The sequence below is a fragment of the Sitophilus oryzae genome, unplaced genomic scaffold (genome assembly GCF_002938485.1).
Source record: "Sitophilus oryzae breed Bouriz unplaced genomic scaffold, Soryzae_2.0 scaffold_172_pilon_pilon, whole genome shotgun sequence".
NCBI lineage: Eukaryota > Metazoa > Arthropoda > Insecta > Coleoptera > Curculionidae > Sitophilus > Sitophilus oryzae.
In genome coordinates this window covers 2,814,076-2,832,129 of record NW_022146424.1, presented here as the reverse complement: position 1 = coordinate 2,832,129, position 18,054 = coordinate 2,814,076, and the positions used below count along the sequence as shown (strand labels likewise).

Genomic DNA, 18,054 nt, shown 5'->3' with positions numbered 1-18,054 from the left:
CCACTCGGGTGGCCTAGAAATAAAGAAGTGGCTCTCTGGAGTTTTTCAGAGAGGCAGAGAATACATTTAGTGGCCGGAATAAATGTGAATGTTCTGAATAAATCAGGCAACGGAAAGTGGAAGTGATATTTCGGGATGTATCTCAGTAGGAAGGCGCAATAAAAAATGTACGGAATTTGTCGAGACATGTAAAAAATTTATTGATTTGTCTGTTACTTTTCTCTTTATATTTTAATAATATAAAGCACACATTTGTTTTTTGTATGTTAAAATATATACTCATAAATTATGTTGACATTTTTGGTGTATACTTTTTCAAAGTATGGAGACAATGGTGAATTATGAAACCAAAATATTTTTTTTTTCAAACGTCACAAAAGTATTAATTTTTGCAATGTGATTGGCAATATAAAAACGTCATTTTAACGCCTAGACATAAAAGTAAAGCTTTTTACGCCTAAGCATAAAAGTAAGAAAATATATTATTAAACTGATATAAAGTGTCAAATTCAACTAGAGTAACCATAATTTCTCAATATATAATTACTTACAAGGTATTAAGCTTCATTCAGAAACTCGCAATTAGTGGAAGAAATTAGTGGTTACAATTAGCGTAGAAGTTTGTCCACCTAATTTTAATGTAAGCATTCAGAACGTCATAATTATTGGTAGTAATATTCAATTATTGGAAAAAGTTAACAAACTTTTGACTTTTCCACTAATTATACTTCAAAATTTGCGAGGAATGTCATTTTGGCCTTTGATTATCACCCGTCAAGAAAAATTTTGGTTAGAAATCAAAAGTTTATTCTTTTATAACTTTGAATAAGAAGACTAAGGAAGGAGCATATCAAAAATCTTAGGTACACCGCGATGGGCCTCAAATATGGCCGACTTAAATTCCGGTTTATCAGTGCCGTTCTAATTTTATTTTAAAAATGTAAAACCATGATGTAGGGTAGACGTGGGGTAAACTCAATAATTTGTTATTTTATTTTACGTTGTTAATAAATGTTGGTAGTTATTAAAATTGTTATAAAAATATATAATTCTAATAAAAATAGATAAGTTATAATAAGTATTTATTAACACAAACATCCGATACGCTACTGAAGCAGGTAAGTCAAATTAACGTATCAAAATTCTTTGACATCTGATCTTTGACAAGTAGTAAATAAAGACCAAAATGCAAGAAAATATATAATTTAGTTAATTTAAGTGAATTTCATAAATGATCGGTTTACTACACGTATGTATATTATATAGTCACTTACTAGCGAAAAGTTGTTCTATTATTTCACTCAATTTTTGCCGAGATCTACCGCACGCTACACAACCAACTATTTTAGAGTCTTTTTCGGTAAATCGCGATAATGTCACTGTTAATTTAAGTTCTGCTACAATTTCCATCTAGATTTACTACCTTTATACAACTATCAGTAGTAGAATAAATAATAAATAACATGAAATAAGCTCCGTAAAGACTGACAAATCCACAAAATTTCAAATCAAATTCAAATGTGTCAAATGAATCGTCAAACAGAACTGTCAAGGATCCCCACCCTAGAGAGCTTTTTCCGCCCACCATGCATGAATACATGGATAGCATTATGCTCCTTCCTTAGTCTTCTTATTCAAAGTTTTATAAGCTAAATATTATGCTTTCTCTATGGATACAACAGACTATCGCAAGCTGTTGCTAGGATATTTTATTAATTTTAATTGACATTGTGAATGATCGTAAACTAAAAAGTATAAAGTGTAATTGAAACCACTAATTTATTCCACTAATTGGGAGGTTCTGAATGAAGCTGTAGAAAAACTTATCAAACTTTTAACTTTTCCACTAATTATACTGCAAAATTTGCGAGAAATGTCATTTTGGCCTTTGATTATCTTCCATCAAGGGAAATTGTGATTAGAAATCAAAAGTTGATTGTTCTATAATCTAAATATTAGGCTTTCTCTATAGATACAACTATCTAACGCCAGCTGTTGCTAGGATATTCTATTAATTTCAATTGCATTTTTTCAACATTGTGAATGATCATAAACTAAAATGTATAAAGTATAATTTATTCCACTAATTGCGAGGTTCTGAATGAAGCTTTACTTTTAAATATTTTTATATTATTTGCAACGTTTGAAAATAAAAATGACATGTCCTAATCGGAGTAAGAATTACATTTTTACCTCGCAGACGTCAGCCTTACCACAAAAAGTATTATTTTTAGTCTAATAAAGCAATATACTATTTTGCACTGAAATTATCTTTAGTAATGAATTTTTAAACCACCCAGAGAAACTTTATTAAAACTTTAATAATATGTATCGCCTTTCCTCATTTTAACACGGAACTGACCCTTCTTAGAGATAATTTGCTGTTGTCCAAAAAGTCAAAACCGCTCACTATAATGATCCCGGTGTGAGACAATATACGGTTTTCAACCAAAAACTTTTACAATATCCGATTTAATATATAGACCTAGTTTAAGCAACTTTTCAATTAGAAAAGTTGTCCAAAAGTTTTCGGATAAAACCCTTAAAACTGCAAAGTTTGCTAAAGAGATTATAGCCGAAAATTGACTAAAGCTGTTAGCATACCATTATATCTAACGAGTATGTGTCGATATGGTTCAGTTGATACCCGTATCGGTATTTTTATATTTTTAATTTTTCAAAGCTTATAAATATCCCTTTTTTGTTTAATTGTGTTGTTCGGTTTTTTTCATTCGGTTTCAGGGTGTTTCAAACTTTCATCAAAATATCAACATTTTGTTTTCCCTTATATAATTAACAGATGGGGAGTTTCATTTTTAATTTAGAAAAATATACTAAAAAGTAAAAGAATTGGGCTAAACACAGCTTAGAAAATCATCAAAATCGGTCCATTAAAACAAAATATATTAACCTTGAAAATACATCAAAGTTTTAAGGTGTCCATTTTCCGTGCCTGTGAATGTATTTCAAAAACTATACATTTTAGTCATATACTTTTCTAATAAAACAAACTTTTATTTTTTTACTAGAATCCAAAAATTAATTAATATATAGGGTGTTCCATTACAAAAACATAACTTTGATGTGTAACTTTTTTTGGAGACACCCTGTAGAACTCTACATAATTTTGGAAAATGCATTAAATTGACTTACATAAGCTCACAAAAGTTCACTTCAATACAAACTTTTGTTCTCCTTGCAAAAACCACGTCGTATATGACGCGCCCCCTGTATAATTCGATTTCAATCAAAATTTCAATGATTAGAATATAAGCAGAATAGGTATAGCTTATGCATTAGATTTATTTATTTCAATAAATTTACTTAGAAAAAGAATTAAAAAAATCGAAACATTAAGAAGGAAATAATTAAGAATTTACTAAAATAAAAAATTAAAAGCAACGAAAAAAATGGGTAAACATTTTAGCTATTTTTTTATCTATAAAATATAATACAGAAGGTTTCACGTTAATATATTCACAGTAATTGAATTCCGAGGTAAAAGTCTCTGGGCACTCCACTACTAGAGAAGCTAAAAAAATTAGGCAAAGAAACTAAAGTCCTTCTACTCTGGATGCCAGCCCCCATGGGATAGAGGGCAATGAAAAAGCAAACGATCTATCTAGAAAAGGAGTGAACGCTCCAATAACTGTACCAGAACCGTTCTGTTTCCCAAGTGGAAACCAACTTAAAGTACCTTAAGAACCTGGAAATCTCCATCCGTAACCTGGAACGGGTGTCCTCTAACGGTCTTACACTCGAAGAAATTTCTCAGGACTGAGGAGAAAAATCAATAAACAGGACACTGTCTTTTTAACAGGACACTGTCTCCTCAACGAACCCCTCAGTAGATTGAAGCTAAGAAACAACGGTGAATGCAAATTCTGTGGTGAAAATTTGAAAACCAGAACACCTCATCACTCAGTGCGTCATAACATTGGTACGACTGATATTTTAGATGGAAAACTAACATCTGATACTGGCTTTTGCCAAAGCCCTTAGCGACAATCTACATTCATCGAAAAATCGAAAGAAAAAAATTATAGAAAAACGCAGAATACGTAAAAATATGGCAAACGAATGTGAATAAAGATCATTCGTATTTGGATATACGCAATGATATAAACTAGTCTTTACCCGATCTAAGATTAAGCCTACGATTCAATAGAGATTAATCTCGGTCAGTCTCAGGACGGAACGCCGAGAGAATTAATTATACGTCCGAAGGAATTGCTCCGGTCCCAAATTACGATTGTGGATAGATCTGGCCTTGTTGGCAGAAGATTGAACGGTCTTTAATAGGCGCCATAAATAAGGTTCGCTTTGACGCGATATCCCCTTACTAATGCCCCCGAATTGTGCGTTTAGTGGCCTGTTATTTGCCCCTTAAAATATTTAACAGGGTCATTAACTAAATTGGGTAATTGTATTGAAGCTAATTTTTATTGAGCTCGAATTATAATCTGTTTTGAGTTTTATAGAGTCTGTCATTTTAATTTCATAGTAGTTTATTTTGGTTTTACAAAGAAATAAGTTGGTACAATTGGAATGCGAAGCAGGAAATTAAAATATTTTAAAATTTTGTGACAAATTACCACTTTTTTAAAAAAAATCGGTATAAAACTGAAAGAATCTAATCGAGTTATTTTATTAAAAAAAAATTAAGGTGTGTGTTAATACTATAAAAAAGAACTATTTATTCCTTTCAATCTTCAAGAAACTTCCTGAATTTATTATAATACTAGCAGATCCGGCCACGCGTTGCTGTGGCTAAGGTCAGTAATGGGCAAGTACTAGGTATAATGAAATTTGGGTAAATACCCAAGTTTTGCACCCGGTATATACCCAAAGGGTCAATAAATGGTATAGTGAATTTGGGCAAATAACATTATATCCGGTATATACCCAATCAGACTCATGTTTTTAATTTAAGGCATTCTAACAATTTGTTGTTAAATTAAAATTATTGAATTTCGGTGAAAATTTAGTGTTGAATGTATTTTTTAATGCCACATTGTAAAATATAAAAATGTTGTCCAAAAAATAAAATAAAAATTTGGGGTGGACCATCCTTATCACTTAGGGGTATAAAAACCTATTGTCAGACTTACTGAATATACATATAAAATTTTATCAAAATTGGTTAAGCCGTTTCGGAGGAGCATGACTAAACTATGACACGAGAATTTTATAAGTATATTAGTTTTATCAATATCACTTATGTACAAATAAAAAAGTTTAGATGTGATAAGTCTATGTTTTTGACTTAATGGTTATCTGCAAGTTAAGTCAGTGAAATGACTTAAATCAATACAATTACCCCTAAGTCAAGACAACCAGAATTCAATTTAAGTATCTATTTTTTAAATGATAATATTAATTTCGTTGGATTACTAATTATTATTAAGAATAAAACTATTTAAAATAAAAGTATTTATTTTAGAATTCTAGGGCTGTCGTTCTTTAAATAAGACCCCATACTTAATTCTTCTTCTTCTTCTTCTTCTTCTTCGTTGTCTCTTCATGTCTGAAGAATCGTGACATTGTGGCTATGCGCAGCTAGTGATTTTGATCTTCCATCGTTGACGATCTTCGGCCTCTCGGAGATTTGATTGAAATGGATGACCTGTAATATTTTCTATTTGGTCAAGCCATCTTGATGGTGATCGTCCTCTGGGTCTTCGGCCTTCTACTTTGCCTAGTGATATGACCGAAGTATTGCAGGATGCGTCTACGGCAGATGGTGGATAATCGATCTGTGATGCCGAATTCATTGAGAATTGACTGGTTCGTTCTTGGAGCTGTCCATGGGATACGGAGGATTCTCCTCCAGCACCACATCTCAAATGCATCTATACGGTGTCTATCAGCGCTTTTGACAGTTCATGACCCGTATAGGAATATGGAGATCGAACAAGGGTTTATATTACGAAGGAACAAGGGTCTTTATTATAACAAAGGTCTTTTTTTTCATACAATAATTATACAAGGTAAAAAAATGCATTTAAAACTAGACATTTTATTTTATTTTACTCTTTACAAACACCTATTGAGGTAGCTACATGCAAAGGCCTAAAGAAAACAAATACATTCACAATTACTTAAAACTAGACAAATCAACATGTACCACAAAACTAAAAATAATATAAATAAAGTATATAATATAATAATGAAGTACATAACATCTAATTTATAAAATGTGCAATAAAAAAATCAATGAAACCTATCACACCAGATTTGTCTCCTGATGCAACAACAAGATACGCTTAAGTTCGCCAAACTTAATGTTAAACATATCGGGAATTGTGTTGCCTGACAATATATCGTTACAAATGATGAGCATAAACGTGAATGGCGGGGGGCTTCCACCATCAATGTAAAAAAGATTAAACTCACTCACTCTCAACCTAATCTTTGGTACACTAAGTTTGATGCTATTAATCAGACCACTGCCAGCATATTTTAAATCATTAAGAATATTATACATAAAGATGACAGCCTGTGTCCTTCCCCTAGAGGCCAGCGAAGTTAACTGAAATGTTATCAACATTGATCTGTAAGAGATCATTGCTGGATACATGTTGTTTCTTTTAATGTAAATATAACGAAGGAAACGTTTTTGAACCTTCTCAATCTCGTTACTGTGAGTGTAACAATTGGGAGACCAGATTTTTGACGCATATTCAAGATGCGGTCTTACAAGAGAGGTATAAAGTCTTGCAGTTGATTGTATATCGAAATCTTTACTATTACGCATAACAAAACCAAGAATTCTATATGTCTTGTTAATAAGGTAGCTGTAATGATTGTTAAATTTAAAATTGTCCTGAAAAACCACTTGGTCTTTAACTTCCTACACTATTTTTTTTTTTATTTTACTATGACGGGTAGCGAGTGTTGGTGTTTTTGATATGCTGCCTGGCTGTCGCTTGAAATCTTTTCTCAACTGACTTAAATCTTTATAAGATTTAAATTTTTTTAATTACTTTAGTCTTTTTAAATTTCGGAATAAAGACTTTTCTGTGAGATTGCAGCTCAGGCCGTAAGGGGGTGATCACGGATGAACTGACTTATCTCCTCCCAAACAATCTACATCTCCATTTTCAATTTAATAAACAACTACTAATATCGTTTGCATAAATATTCGAACTTCAAACGAATTAATTTGTTCTTTTTTATAATCCCCAGATATTTACGACCGGTTTACCGCTAATATTAAAGTTTCTCTCGTTAGAGCGAGGCCGGTGTTATGCGTTCCTTATTCATTATTAACGAAGCTATTAGGAAACTAAAAGTCGGCCATAAAAGTCGGATACAGCTGCTCTATTACGCGGCTCTCTATCCAGAACAAAAAGTCCTTTTGTAAAGATACCTTTTGAAAGTTTGATCGCACTGGAGCACTAACAGAGCAGGGCGTTGTAGAATAAATATTCTAATTTCTTTTGAAAATTGGACTTTGGAAAATATTTTGAAGGGTTGTAAATTGAAGTTGCGATTTTATGGCGTATTAAAAAGTTTTGGTAAATTTGATAAAGTTAAAAATATTTCTAGAGAAAGAGATTTAACTCTCGAAAGAGATTTTATTGAAGTTCAGGTTAATTTTTTTATTACTCTACCACTGACTGTCTTATTTACAAAAATATTTTTTGTCAAATACTTTTAAAATATTTCTTATCATCAATTAATATAATTATTCAATAATTATTTTGACAAAATATGTTGCTCGACATATTGAACACTATCGGAAGATGCACATCGTCTATCTAATCCAATTTGCAAAACAAAATTAAACACTATGTTACTCTACAGTATGTTCCCGGATTGTCTTTTTATTATTGAAAACCTTTTTTATTATTGATATTTTGCAAAAAATGCATTCTTCATAAAAAAATTTGCTTGTTCTAAAATGGTTAATCCCGTTTATTATTTTCCAAACTTCCATACCGTTTTAGAGAAAATTAAGAAAAACATGAAAATATGGTTGAATTTTTGAAAAATTTTGTTTTTATGTTAATAATAATTGAAATTTAAAAATTCAATTATACCTATTTTCATGTTTTTTTTAATTTTCTCTAAAACGATTTGGAAATTTGGAAAAGTATAAACGGCATTACCGATTTTAGAACACGAAACTTTTTTTTAGAGAAAAAATGCATTTTTCTCAAAATGTCAATAATAAAAAAGGTTTTCCTCTTGTAAAGACAATCCGGGGACATACTGTATATACCAAATCCAACAAACCTCTAGAATCGTAGAGAAATTCACCAAAGCAGAGACAGGCAAAAAGTTTATAGTACCTAAACAAAAATAAAACTATAGATACACTGGAACCGCTGGGTCACCGGGCCACTGCCGGCTGAGATCACACCTACAGAGGATGGGACTGGTGGAAGACGCCGAATGCCGACTCTGTATGGAAGATGACGAAACAATGAAGCACGTTATGTGTACCTGCCCCGCTGGGGGCAGGACCAGGTTTAAGGTGTTTGGCAAACCCACGCTAGACCTATCAGACCTAGAAGACATATCACCCTCGGACATAACGACCTATGTTAAAAGGCTGGGTCTTGAGGGCGAACTTTAATGCTCTTTTTCTATTAAAGACCTTGTAGAAACTGAGCCACAATGCACTCGCGGCCTCAGTGGAGGGTCCCACCTGGGACTCACTCTTAGTAGAATACAAAATACAATACACTGGGACAAATTTCTCAGAACTCACGACCGAAAAAAATCAAGGATCTTCCTTGATTTAAGTAAGTTCAATCTTCGTATGGTTACGGGGTTTTTAACTGGGTACTGTCTCCTCATTGAACACCTCAGTAGATAATAGAGAAGCTAATAAACAACGGCAAATGCAGGTTCTGTGGAGAAAATGGGATACCACCAAACACACTGATATCGGAAATGGTGAACTATTTTCTGTAAAATCGTCTCAGATAATGACTTTTGTCAAAGCCCTAAGACTGTATGATGAGTTATAACTCAAGAAAGGAGGACACAATAAATTTAAGCTTTTATTAAGCTCGCGGGGATAACTTCCTCCCTCACTACAATCTAGAATCTCTAACACTAATTATTACAATTAGCAGAAGAAATTTGTTAAGGTTAATTGCATGATATATTTTTTTGTAGAATTACTTTGGACAGCTCCGGAACTTCTACGCCACAACAATTTGAGGAAAAGAGGTACACAACCAGGCGATGTATACTCTTTTGGGATAATTTTACAGGAAGTTGTTGTCAGAGGCGAACCATTTTGTATGTTGGCCCTTACACCGGAAGGTATGCATATATTTAGATACTAGTGATCCATCGAACTTACTGTACGACATTAGGGTGAGCCAAAAAACTCACCTATGGAATTTATGGGTTAAAATAACCCTAATAACCGAGAAAAAAATATGCCCGGAAGGCAGAATTTTTAGTTCAATTTTAAAAGGTTTCTATGAACATTCATTTTCATTTAAATAACACCTATAAACATATTTTTCCATTAAAAGTACCATAATTTTGAAACGGTTTTCGATAAAAAATTTTACATCGCGGATTCTTGTAGAGCATGAAATTTACTAAAAAATCTATCTGAGAGTAATGTTTTTCAATTCAATAATTCGTATATTTGAAACGTTTGAAAAGTGAAAAAAATCAAAGATCCATTTTATCACATACTAAACCAATGAATACAGAACGACAAACAAAAAATGTAATATACCAAATACCATGTGAATGCGATAAATTTTACATTGGTGAAACATCTAGACCCTTAAATGTTAGAATTAAAGAACATAAAGATTATTTAAGAAAGGGAGATTTTCACAAATCTAAGATTTGTCAGCATTTATGGGACGCAGGGCACAGAATAAATTTTATAAACGCCAAAATTATAATGAAAGAAGTGATAGCCTCTAAAAGAAAAATAAAAGAGGCTTTTTTAATTCGGCAATCGCTTCTTTGATTTTAAAGAACATAACATAATACGACAATCGCTTCTTTGATTTTAAAGAACATAACATAAATAAACATAACATACGTAAAATTTAAAAATAATCATACAGAAAGTTTGGGGCTTTTTGGTTTTACCTTATTAAGTAATTGTTATCAGGTAGTATATATATATTGTTAGTTTTGAAGTTTAACTTGATATAATGTCATTTTAACAGAACGTCAACGGCTTCTTGTAGATTTAAAAAAGTGAAGTGTTTTCGAGTAGTCGAACTTAATATTTTAAATAGTTTTTTCTTTATTCTTTGTATTTTTTTTGCTTCCGACGACGGAAAGAGATAAACTTTTCGAAACGTTAAGCATTTTTTTCTTTGGTAGGCAAATTTGTATAACTGTAAACATAACTTCTGACAAATAGTGTCCGTTTTTGGGCTTAACGCAGAAGTGTTTACAAAAAATAACTATTTTATTTTGTAGATTTTCTTGCAGTGCAGTGGCGAAATACCCATAGAGGATTTTTTTGGAGAAAAAAATCAAGATATGCAGTTTAGTGTTTATTGATTAAACATTTTTATATTTAGCAAAAAAAATCTAGATTACTATCATATTGATTTCTTAGGAAATTTTATGCTTTACAAGAATCCGCGATGTTAATTTTTTTATCGTAAACCGTTCCAAAGTTATGGTACTTTTAATGAAAAAAGATTTTTTTACGTGTTATTTAAATGAAAACTTTGAATGTTCACCGATACCTTTTAAAATTCAGCTAAAAATCCTGCCTTCCGGGAATATTTTTTTCGTTATTAGGTTCATTTTAACCCATAAATTCCATAGGTTATTTTTATGGCTCACCCTAGTACGACATGCTACATAGTTTATTCAGGTTTTTCTAGATAGGGAAGTAGTCTTATTTAGTATTTGTTTCCTTTTCAGAAATTATAGAAAAAGTGAAACATCCTCCGCCTCTGATTAGGCCTTCTGTGAGTAAAGGCGCCGCCCCACCAGAAGCCATCAACATCATGAGGCAGTGTTGGGCTGAACAGGCGGACATGCGTCCAGATTTCAACGCCGTCCATGACTTATTCAAGAAGCTGAATCACGGCAGAAAAGTGAACATCGTCGATACCATGTTCCAGATGCTGGAGAAGTATTCGAACAATTTGGAGGAGCTGATCAGAGAGAGGACCGAACAGCTGGACATCGAGAAGAAGAAGACTGAACAGTTGCTGAACAGGATGCTGCCCAGGTATTGTAATCGCAAAACGTTTTCCGATGCACGTCATCAATTATATCAACATTGACACAAAAGCCTATAAACCTGACTAAATGAAATTTTGGCAAAAATGTTTAAATTTGTTATACAGGGTGGTCCGAACTGTATTCTGGAAACTTCGGCAGCATATTCTGCAGATAAAAATAAGTAAAAAAGTTCCTATAAATGTATGTTCTAAAATGCTTAGTTTCGGAGATACAGGGTGTAGAATAGGGTGGATCGTAAATCTCAACATTTTAAAATTTTTAAAACATCGACTTGGAATACCTACGAAAAGTTGCCTTTGGTAATGTTGATAAAAAAGTGTTACTACAACTTTTTAATAAAATCACATCTTCTGCCCTCTACCAGCCCTTAAAAAATGAAAAAAAAATATTATTGAAAAATCGATTTGGAATATCTACCAAAAGTTACCTTTAGTAATGTTGCTAAAAAAGTTTATTTAAAATTTTTGATTAAATCACGTCTTCTGCCCTCTACCGGCTGTTAAAAATTGAAGAAAAAAAGAATTTCATACCAAAAATACTTGCCTGTTTGATATCAGCGCATGCAAATACGATTTTTTTGACCAATGTTTTTGCGAAAAGAAAAAAAAGTACCTAAAAATGAGCAGGTTTTTTTTATAGATCAGGGGGGGCTTAGAAAAATGGTTATTGGGAAAATTGACATAATGGAAACCTCAAAGCTGATAAACAAGGCCAGCAAAACGGAAAAAGATATGCAACGGAAAGAACTACAACAATCCATCCAACATGAAAGCAACATCAATTTATCAAGAAAAAATTGATCATAAATTGCCTTCCACTTCCTATGACAGTATCAAGAGAAAAATCCAGTGTACAAATTTTTTTGTCAAACTTCCTACCCTGGCTAAAGTTTGTGACCGCTACCGATAGATCTGCAGCAGCAGTGGCAACGGCAGTGCTACACCACCTTGGAATTGTCATCAAAGACGATAAAAAAACGTTATAGATCGTTGTAAGCTGAGAAGAGCAAGACAGCAAACAACAAACAGTTTTAAGCAAAACTCCTCAGAAACTTTGAAGGCCATTTATTTTGACGGAAGAAAAGATAAAACCTATGTTATTGAAAATATTGAAGGCAAGTCCCACAGAAGAACTGTACTTGAAGAACATATTTCTTTAGTTCAGGAGCCGGGTTCTATATTTTTGGATCACACAGTTCCCAGTTCTGGATCGGCTCTAATCTCTAAGCGTTTGTCAAAGTATTGTGAACTTCTTATAAAGTAATGAATATGACCTAGAAGAACTAGTAGCAGTAGGATGTGACGGAACCGTGGTAAATAGAGGAAAAGAAATGGTGCAATTTCTCAATTAGAATTAAAATTAGGATGCCTTTTACAAAGATTGGTCTGCCAGCTTCATGCTAATGAGTTACTTCTTAGGCATCTTTTTTACAAGCTTGACGGTCAAACCCTAGGTCCAAGAGCTTTTGCAGGAACTATAGTAAATCAAACACAACAGTGCGAAAATATGCCAGTTGTGAACTATACCATTATCGACTGTGATTTACCAGACGTGGATTTTCTTGACTTAAGTGCCGATCAGAAATATCTGTATGAAATTTGTGTGTGTTTTGTGGTTTCTACAGGTGGGTGCTCTGTAGATTTATTAAACCGAAACCCAGGAAAGTTAAGTCATTCTCGATGGCTCACTTTGGCACCTTACGTCTTTATGTTAGTACCGAAAATCCAACATTACAATTAAAGGAACTGTCCAAATTTATTCTCAAGGTTTATGCTCCTTTATGGTTTCAAGTTAAATGCAACTCTTCATGTGTAAATGGTGCCAAACATGTTTTACGAACAATAAAACGTAGCCGATACCTAGAGAAAGATTTAAAAAGTGTTATAGACCCTGTAATACAACGAAATGCCTATTTTGTCCATCCCGTAAATCTTCTGATATGTATGCTACATGACAATCGTTCACGCAATATCCGAACTTTTATCATCCCATAACCGAAGCATTTTTATGAGTTGTAGGCATACAAAAGAGAGAGTTTTATAAAGACAAAAATAGATTCGCGCAAACTTATGCCACAATTTGAGTCAAAAAAAGACTACAATCAATAAGTGACCTCCCCCTGGTGAGTTCTGGATTGTTTAACAATACTTAATACATAAAATATTATTAAACAAGCGAAAAACTGCTCTTCTCGACACATTTTTAACTCCTTGTTAAATTGTGTAAATATTTGGGTATTTATAAAAAGAAATGTTTGACCTTGATACATAGGGTACACTGAGTAGGGGGGTTAAAATGTCATATTTCAATAAGATATATTATTTCAAATTACAAAAGTTACTTATTACCTGAAATTTTGGCTAAAAATCAAAATTTTATATTTTTGTATTTTTACTATTTTTTACTTTCTTTAAAGCCCGGTAGAGGGCAGAAGATCAAAAAAAAAATTGAAAAACTTTAAATAGATATTAGTTTTCTATAAGTTTCTGGCAACTTTTGCGCAGTATTCCAAAACGATTTTCAAAACTTCGATTTTTCGATCCACCCTAGTGTAGAAGTTTCATGTTTATTTCGATTTTTTCTAAATAATTTCTGAAGTAACGTCAATATTTCGATGAAAATTGGTATCTGGGAGTGTTTTGACATTACAAATTTGATTTTGATGTCAATATGACTCCTATTTGAAGGGAGGCGCCACCTGCATGTGTTTTAACTGTTTTGAATAGTAGTAACTTTTCGTCCGTACCTGTATAAATATGGAAATTATTTAGAACCAATATGTATGGATAAGGAAAAAAGAACTGTTTATGTTGATGTCATATTTAAAGCATAAAATTGTGACAGCAGAAACGATATGAAATTTTAAGCTGCCCCGTTGCCGAAACACAAAGGATGGAAAGTAAAAGTTGAAAATGTAACTTGGAGGGCGTATTATATTCTCCAAGGACCTGTAGCATAAAAGAGAAAGACTCTGGAACAAGTAAATTGCAAGATTTCCAGTCCTTGAGGACGTAATATTATTTTTTCAAGGGCTAATTTTCGAGTCCTCTTGTTAGCTTTTAAAATTGAAAATAGTGGAGGCGTTGCGTTGGTGAATCTTCTGTTCGCATGGTTATCGAATATCTCGTGAGTAAGAGCCGATTAGACACTCTCCAAGTCGGTAGATCATTGACGATTATATGGCCGAGGATTGCGGTTCGGATTTCGCGTAAACTAAGTAAGCCCGTCCGGATTAGTCTTAGCAGCAAAAAGGCGATGTTAACTTAAAATATATTATTAAAAGATATTTTATTTGTATTAAAATATGCTACCTTCATTAAAACGTGCTTTCTTAACAATCTATTGAAGAATAAAATAAAATTATAGCCAAACCGGTGCTTACTTTGGCAATAAAGAAAGAACATCCAAATGAAAATCCCTCTTTTTATACGAATCTCTCATTTATTCAATCTTTTCTCTTTTTTTCGTATTCTTATTCGATTGGATTCGAAAAGAAGACTGAATAATAGAGATAACGCAGAGGATTTTTTTTCAATTGAGGTCTTTTTCGGAGAATTTGCGTTTATATTCTCGTACCTTATGTGATTCTGGCTTGAATTTAATTGATTTGTATTTTAAAACGGTTTGACTATATCGGAAAGGACGTAAAACCTATATAGTACGAAAAACTAATCTACCCAGTGAGCATTTCCTACCCAGCTACCCAGAGATAGAACACATTTCCCTTAAAGGAAATGTGTCCTACATGTGTCCAGACCCAACTTTTGTCTATTATGAAGCAATAAAACGCAGATACGTAACTGTTTCCTAATGTTCCCTAAATGTGACAAAACTTTGCTCACTAAGCCATTTCTCAAATTACACATTTTTGTATTACAAATATTATGAGAACCATTGGATTGGTGGTTAAAATACAAGTACAAATAGCTCATTTGTATTTCTAATTCAAAAGGATAAATACTTTTATTGTCTAGTATATGCAGACGACATTGTAATTATTGTGGTCAGGGGTAAGTTTGCTGAGATACCAGGAAGAATACAGACAACCATAGACATATAAGTGGTGTAGAGAGTGACAAGGGACAAGAGACAAGGGAAACTGACAGTCAATGCTCAGAAAGCACAAATTGTCAAAAACATAACATCAAAAGATCTAAAACCACAGGTTCTACGAGAAACAGAGGTTTCATTTGTCAAAAAAAGCAGAGGTATTCTGGTCTATTTTTTAATCAAAGGCTCACATGGAATACTCATATAGCGAAGGCGGCACAGAAGGCTGCCATCTCTTCAGGTAGGTGCAGAAGGATGTGTGGACTTAACCCTGAAAGAACTAACAGGTTACCTTACGTCAGTAGCACATAAACCAGACACATAGTGCCGAAAACCAGAATTACTCGCTGACGAGTATTTGACAAGCATCAGAAGATGGTTACGCAAGGCGTTTTCTTTCATGAGCTTTTCTCTGACTGAAAAGCCTGATACGTGATGTTTTCTCTCTTCCGCACTCCGGACATTCAAAAATCTCATTACTTTGTTGCCTCTTTACTTTTTGGTTGTCGCTGTTAACTGAGTTTCCAATTCTTCTCCATTGCGTTCTATTGTGCCCTGTTTCTTCCCAATCATTCTGCACGTTTGTAGTGTTTATCCCCTTTAAGCGTTAATAAATGCTTTTAATAAACGCTAAAACGTAAAAGCGTTAATTATAAATTTTGGCGGCAAGCCGAGCATTCCAATCTGGTTTCCTTTACCTAGGCCATCTATCACAGAATGAAATCGAAATTATATTACCATAGAAACACCTGGGATTCTTAGGATTCTTAGGACATAAAATTTCAACGATATTTTCATGTTTTTGGCCGAACATAGCAATAGGTATGGTAGGCTATTAGGATCGGCAAAAAAAAGTTTTTTTTAATTTCATTCAAAATCAGTTGCTTGGGTCATAAATGACCTAAATACAAAATATTTTCATGGTGTCTGTCTGTCAGTCTGTTCGTCTGTAACACGATAACTCAAAAACCGCTGAACCGATTTTAACCAAATTTGGCACAAAAATACTGTGGCACCCGAGAATCTGGCCATTAGTTTTTGGTGGAGGTGGGGGGTTGGTAAGGGGGTATGGGAGGGGGTTAAAAATTTAAAAAAATCGTAACCCCAAAATTACAGTAGCTAGCGAAACGCGGTTTTCAAATTAAGATTAGGAATAATATTTGCAACAAAATTTGTAATAACATCAAAATCAGTCAAAGTCGCAGTTTTCGAGATATTAACATATTTTAGTATGGGCGGCTATACGTGCCTCCCGGCGCCAATTTTTTTGTTAGATTGGCAAGTTTTTTTAAAGGTAAAAAGCTACCGAACAGCTCGTTTATTTGCTTCTCAACCCACTGGTATTTTACAAAAAAATAAGTACTGAACTAGCGGATTTTGATGCTTTAAATACAAAAATATTTATTTAAAAAGCATTAAAGACCTATAAGTCAGTACCTACTCATAATAAAATTATATCCGTTAGAACGACATGACATTTTAGACAGTCTCGCTGAAGAAATAATACAAAGGATGTAAAGCAAAAGTTGAAAACGACTTGGAGAGTGTTTTAATATTCTCCAAGGACCTGCGGTATAAAAGAGAAAGACTTTGGAACGAGTGAATTGCAAGATTTTCAGACGTAGAAGACGTAATATTAATTTTGCAAGGGTTAATTTTCGGGTGCGCTTGTTGGCTTTTAAAATTGAAAGTAGCGGAGACGTGGGTAAATTTTCATTTCAGATTGTTAACGAAACGATTTTAAGATCACTTGTAACATTATTAAGGCAATAATTGTGTTTTAGAAAATATAACTATTTATTTAGGAACGTAAAATCTAAAGAAAATTATTGCTAAACTGGTGCTTACTTTGATAATAAAGAAAGAACGGCAAAACGAAAATCGCTCTTTATATAAAACCCACTCATTTGTTCAGTCTCTTTTTTTGCAAAAAATAAATACCGTCTTATCGAAAAATATAGACAAATCCAAAGTCGAATTTGCCCACCAGGGTTTCGTACAAATTTGTAGGCACATATTAGAAATAGTTCAATAATCGATGTAAATCGTACAATAATAATTAAAAATCTGTTTAATCTTAAAAATATTTATTTTTTATAAAAAATAAATATTTTTCTGCTTCAGTGGCATCAAAGTTCCTCATCTGATTTTCAGCAGTAAACTCGCCACAAGAATATAAACATTATCTATAGTTTAATAAAATAAAAATCACTTTTCATTAGACCTAAGTAAATTAATTAATTAACCCACCATAAATCCAAGCAAATTAAAAGTTTACGATGTCGTTCTCGAAATACGGCACATCAAAAAAGCCCAAATAGACAGGCTCGGGAACAAAATTTATTAAAATGAATTCGGTGTTTTGCTCCTTCTTTCTCGGCTGTTTCCTCTATTTCCAGACATTTCCAATTTCCAAGTCTGCTTCGGGACCCGGAAAGTCGGCCGTAAAAACCGGCAACGACCGATACTGTCGTTTCTGTTGCTGCCGATGCCGCCGGGAATTTCGCCAAACGACGGCCAACAGGCGCCAGTACAACGTCGGCCTTTTCACTTTCTCGATGAAATAATTACGCGGGAATTTAACGCGTATCTTCTAACTTTCAGCTCAGATTATATTATTTATAATCCACACGAATTATATTAGTTTAGATTATAGACCTGATCCACTGCGACTTTTCAGATCTGTTTTGGTTTTCTTCTGATCATTAGGTTACATTTTCGAGTCCTATCCTTTTCAAAAAGTCTAGCAACTTGGAGACTGAACCCTCCATATTATAGCTCTCTAATTCTCTTGTGTTCTGT

The 18,054-nt window shown here is 33.2% G+C and overlaps 1 protein-coding gene across 1 annotated transcript in view; it reads left to right on the top strand.

The window, feature by feature from the left end:
- Positions 1 to 18,054, top strand: part of LOC115881481 (retinal guanylyl cyclase 2) — a 197,655-nt gene that overhangs the window by 130,186 nt on the left and 49,415 nt on the right. Inside the window, exons 12-13 of the mRNA XM_030898974.1 lie at positions 9,133 to 9,282; positions 10,876 to 11,188. Of these exons, the coding sequence (XP_030754834.1) occupies positions 9,133 to 9,282; positions 10,876 to 11,188 (463 nt within the window). The remainder of the gene's footprint in view (positions 1 to 9,132; positions 9,283 to 10,875; positions 11,189 to 18,054) is intronic.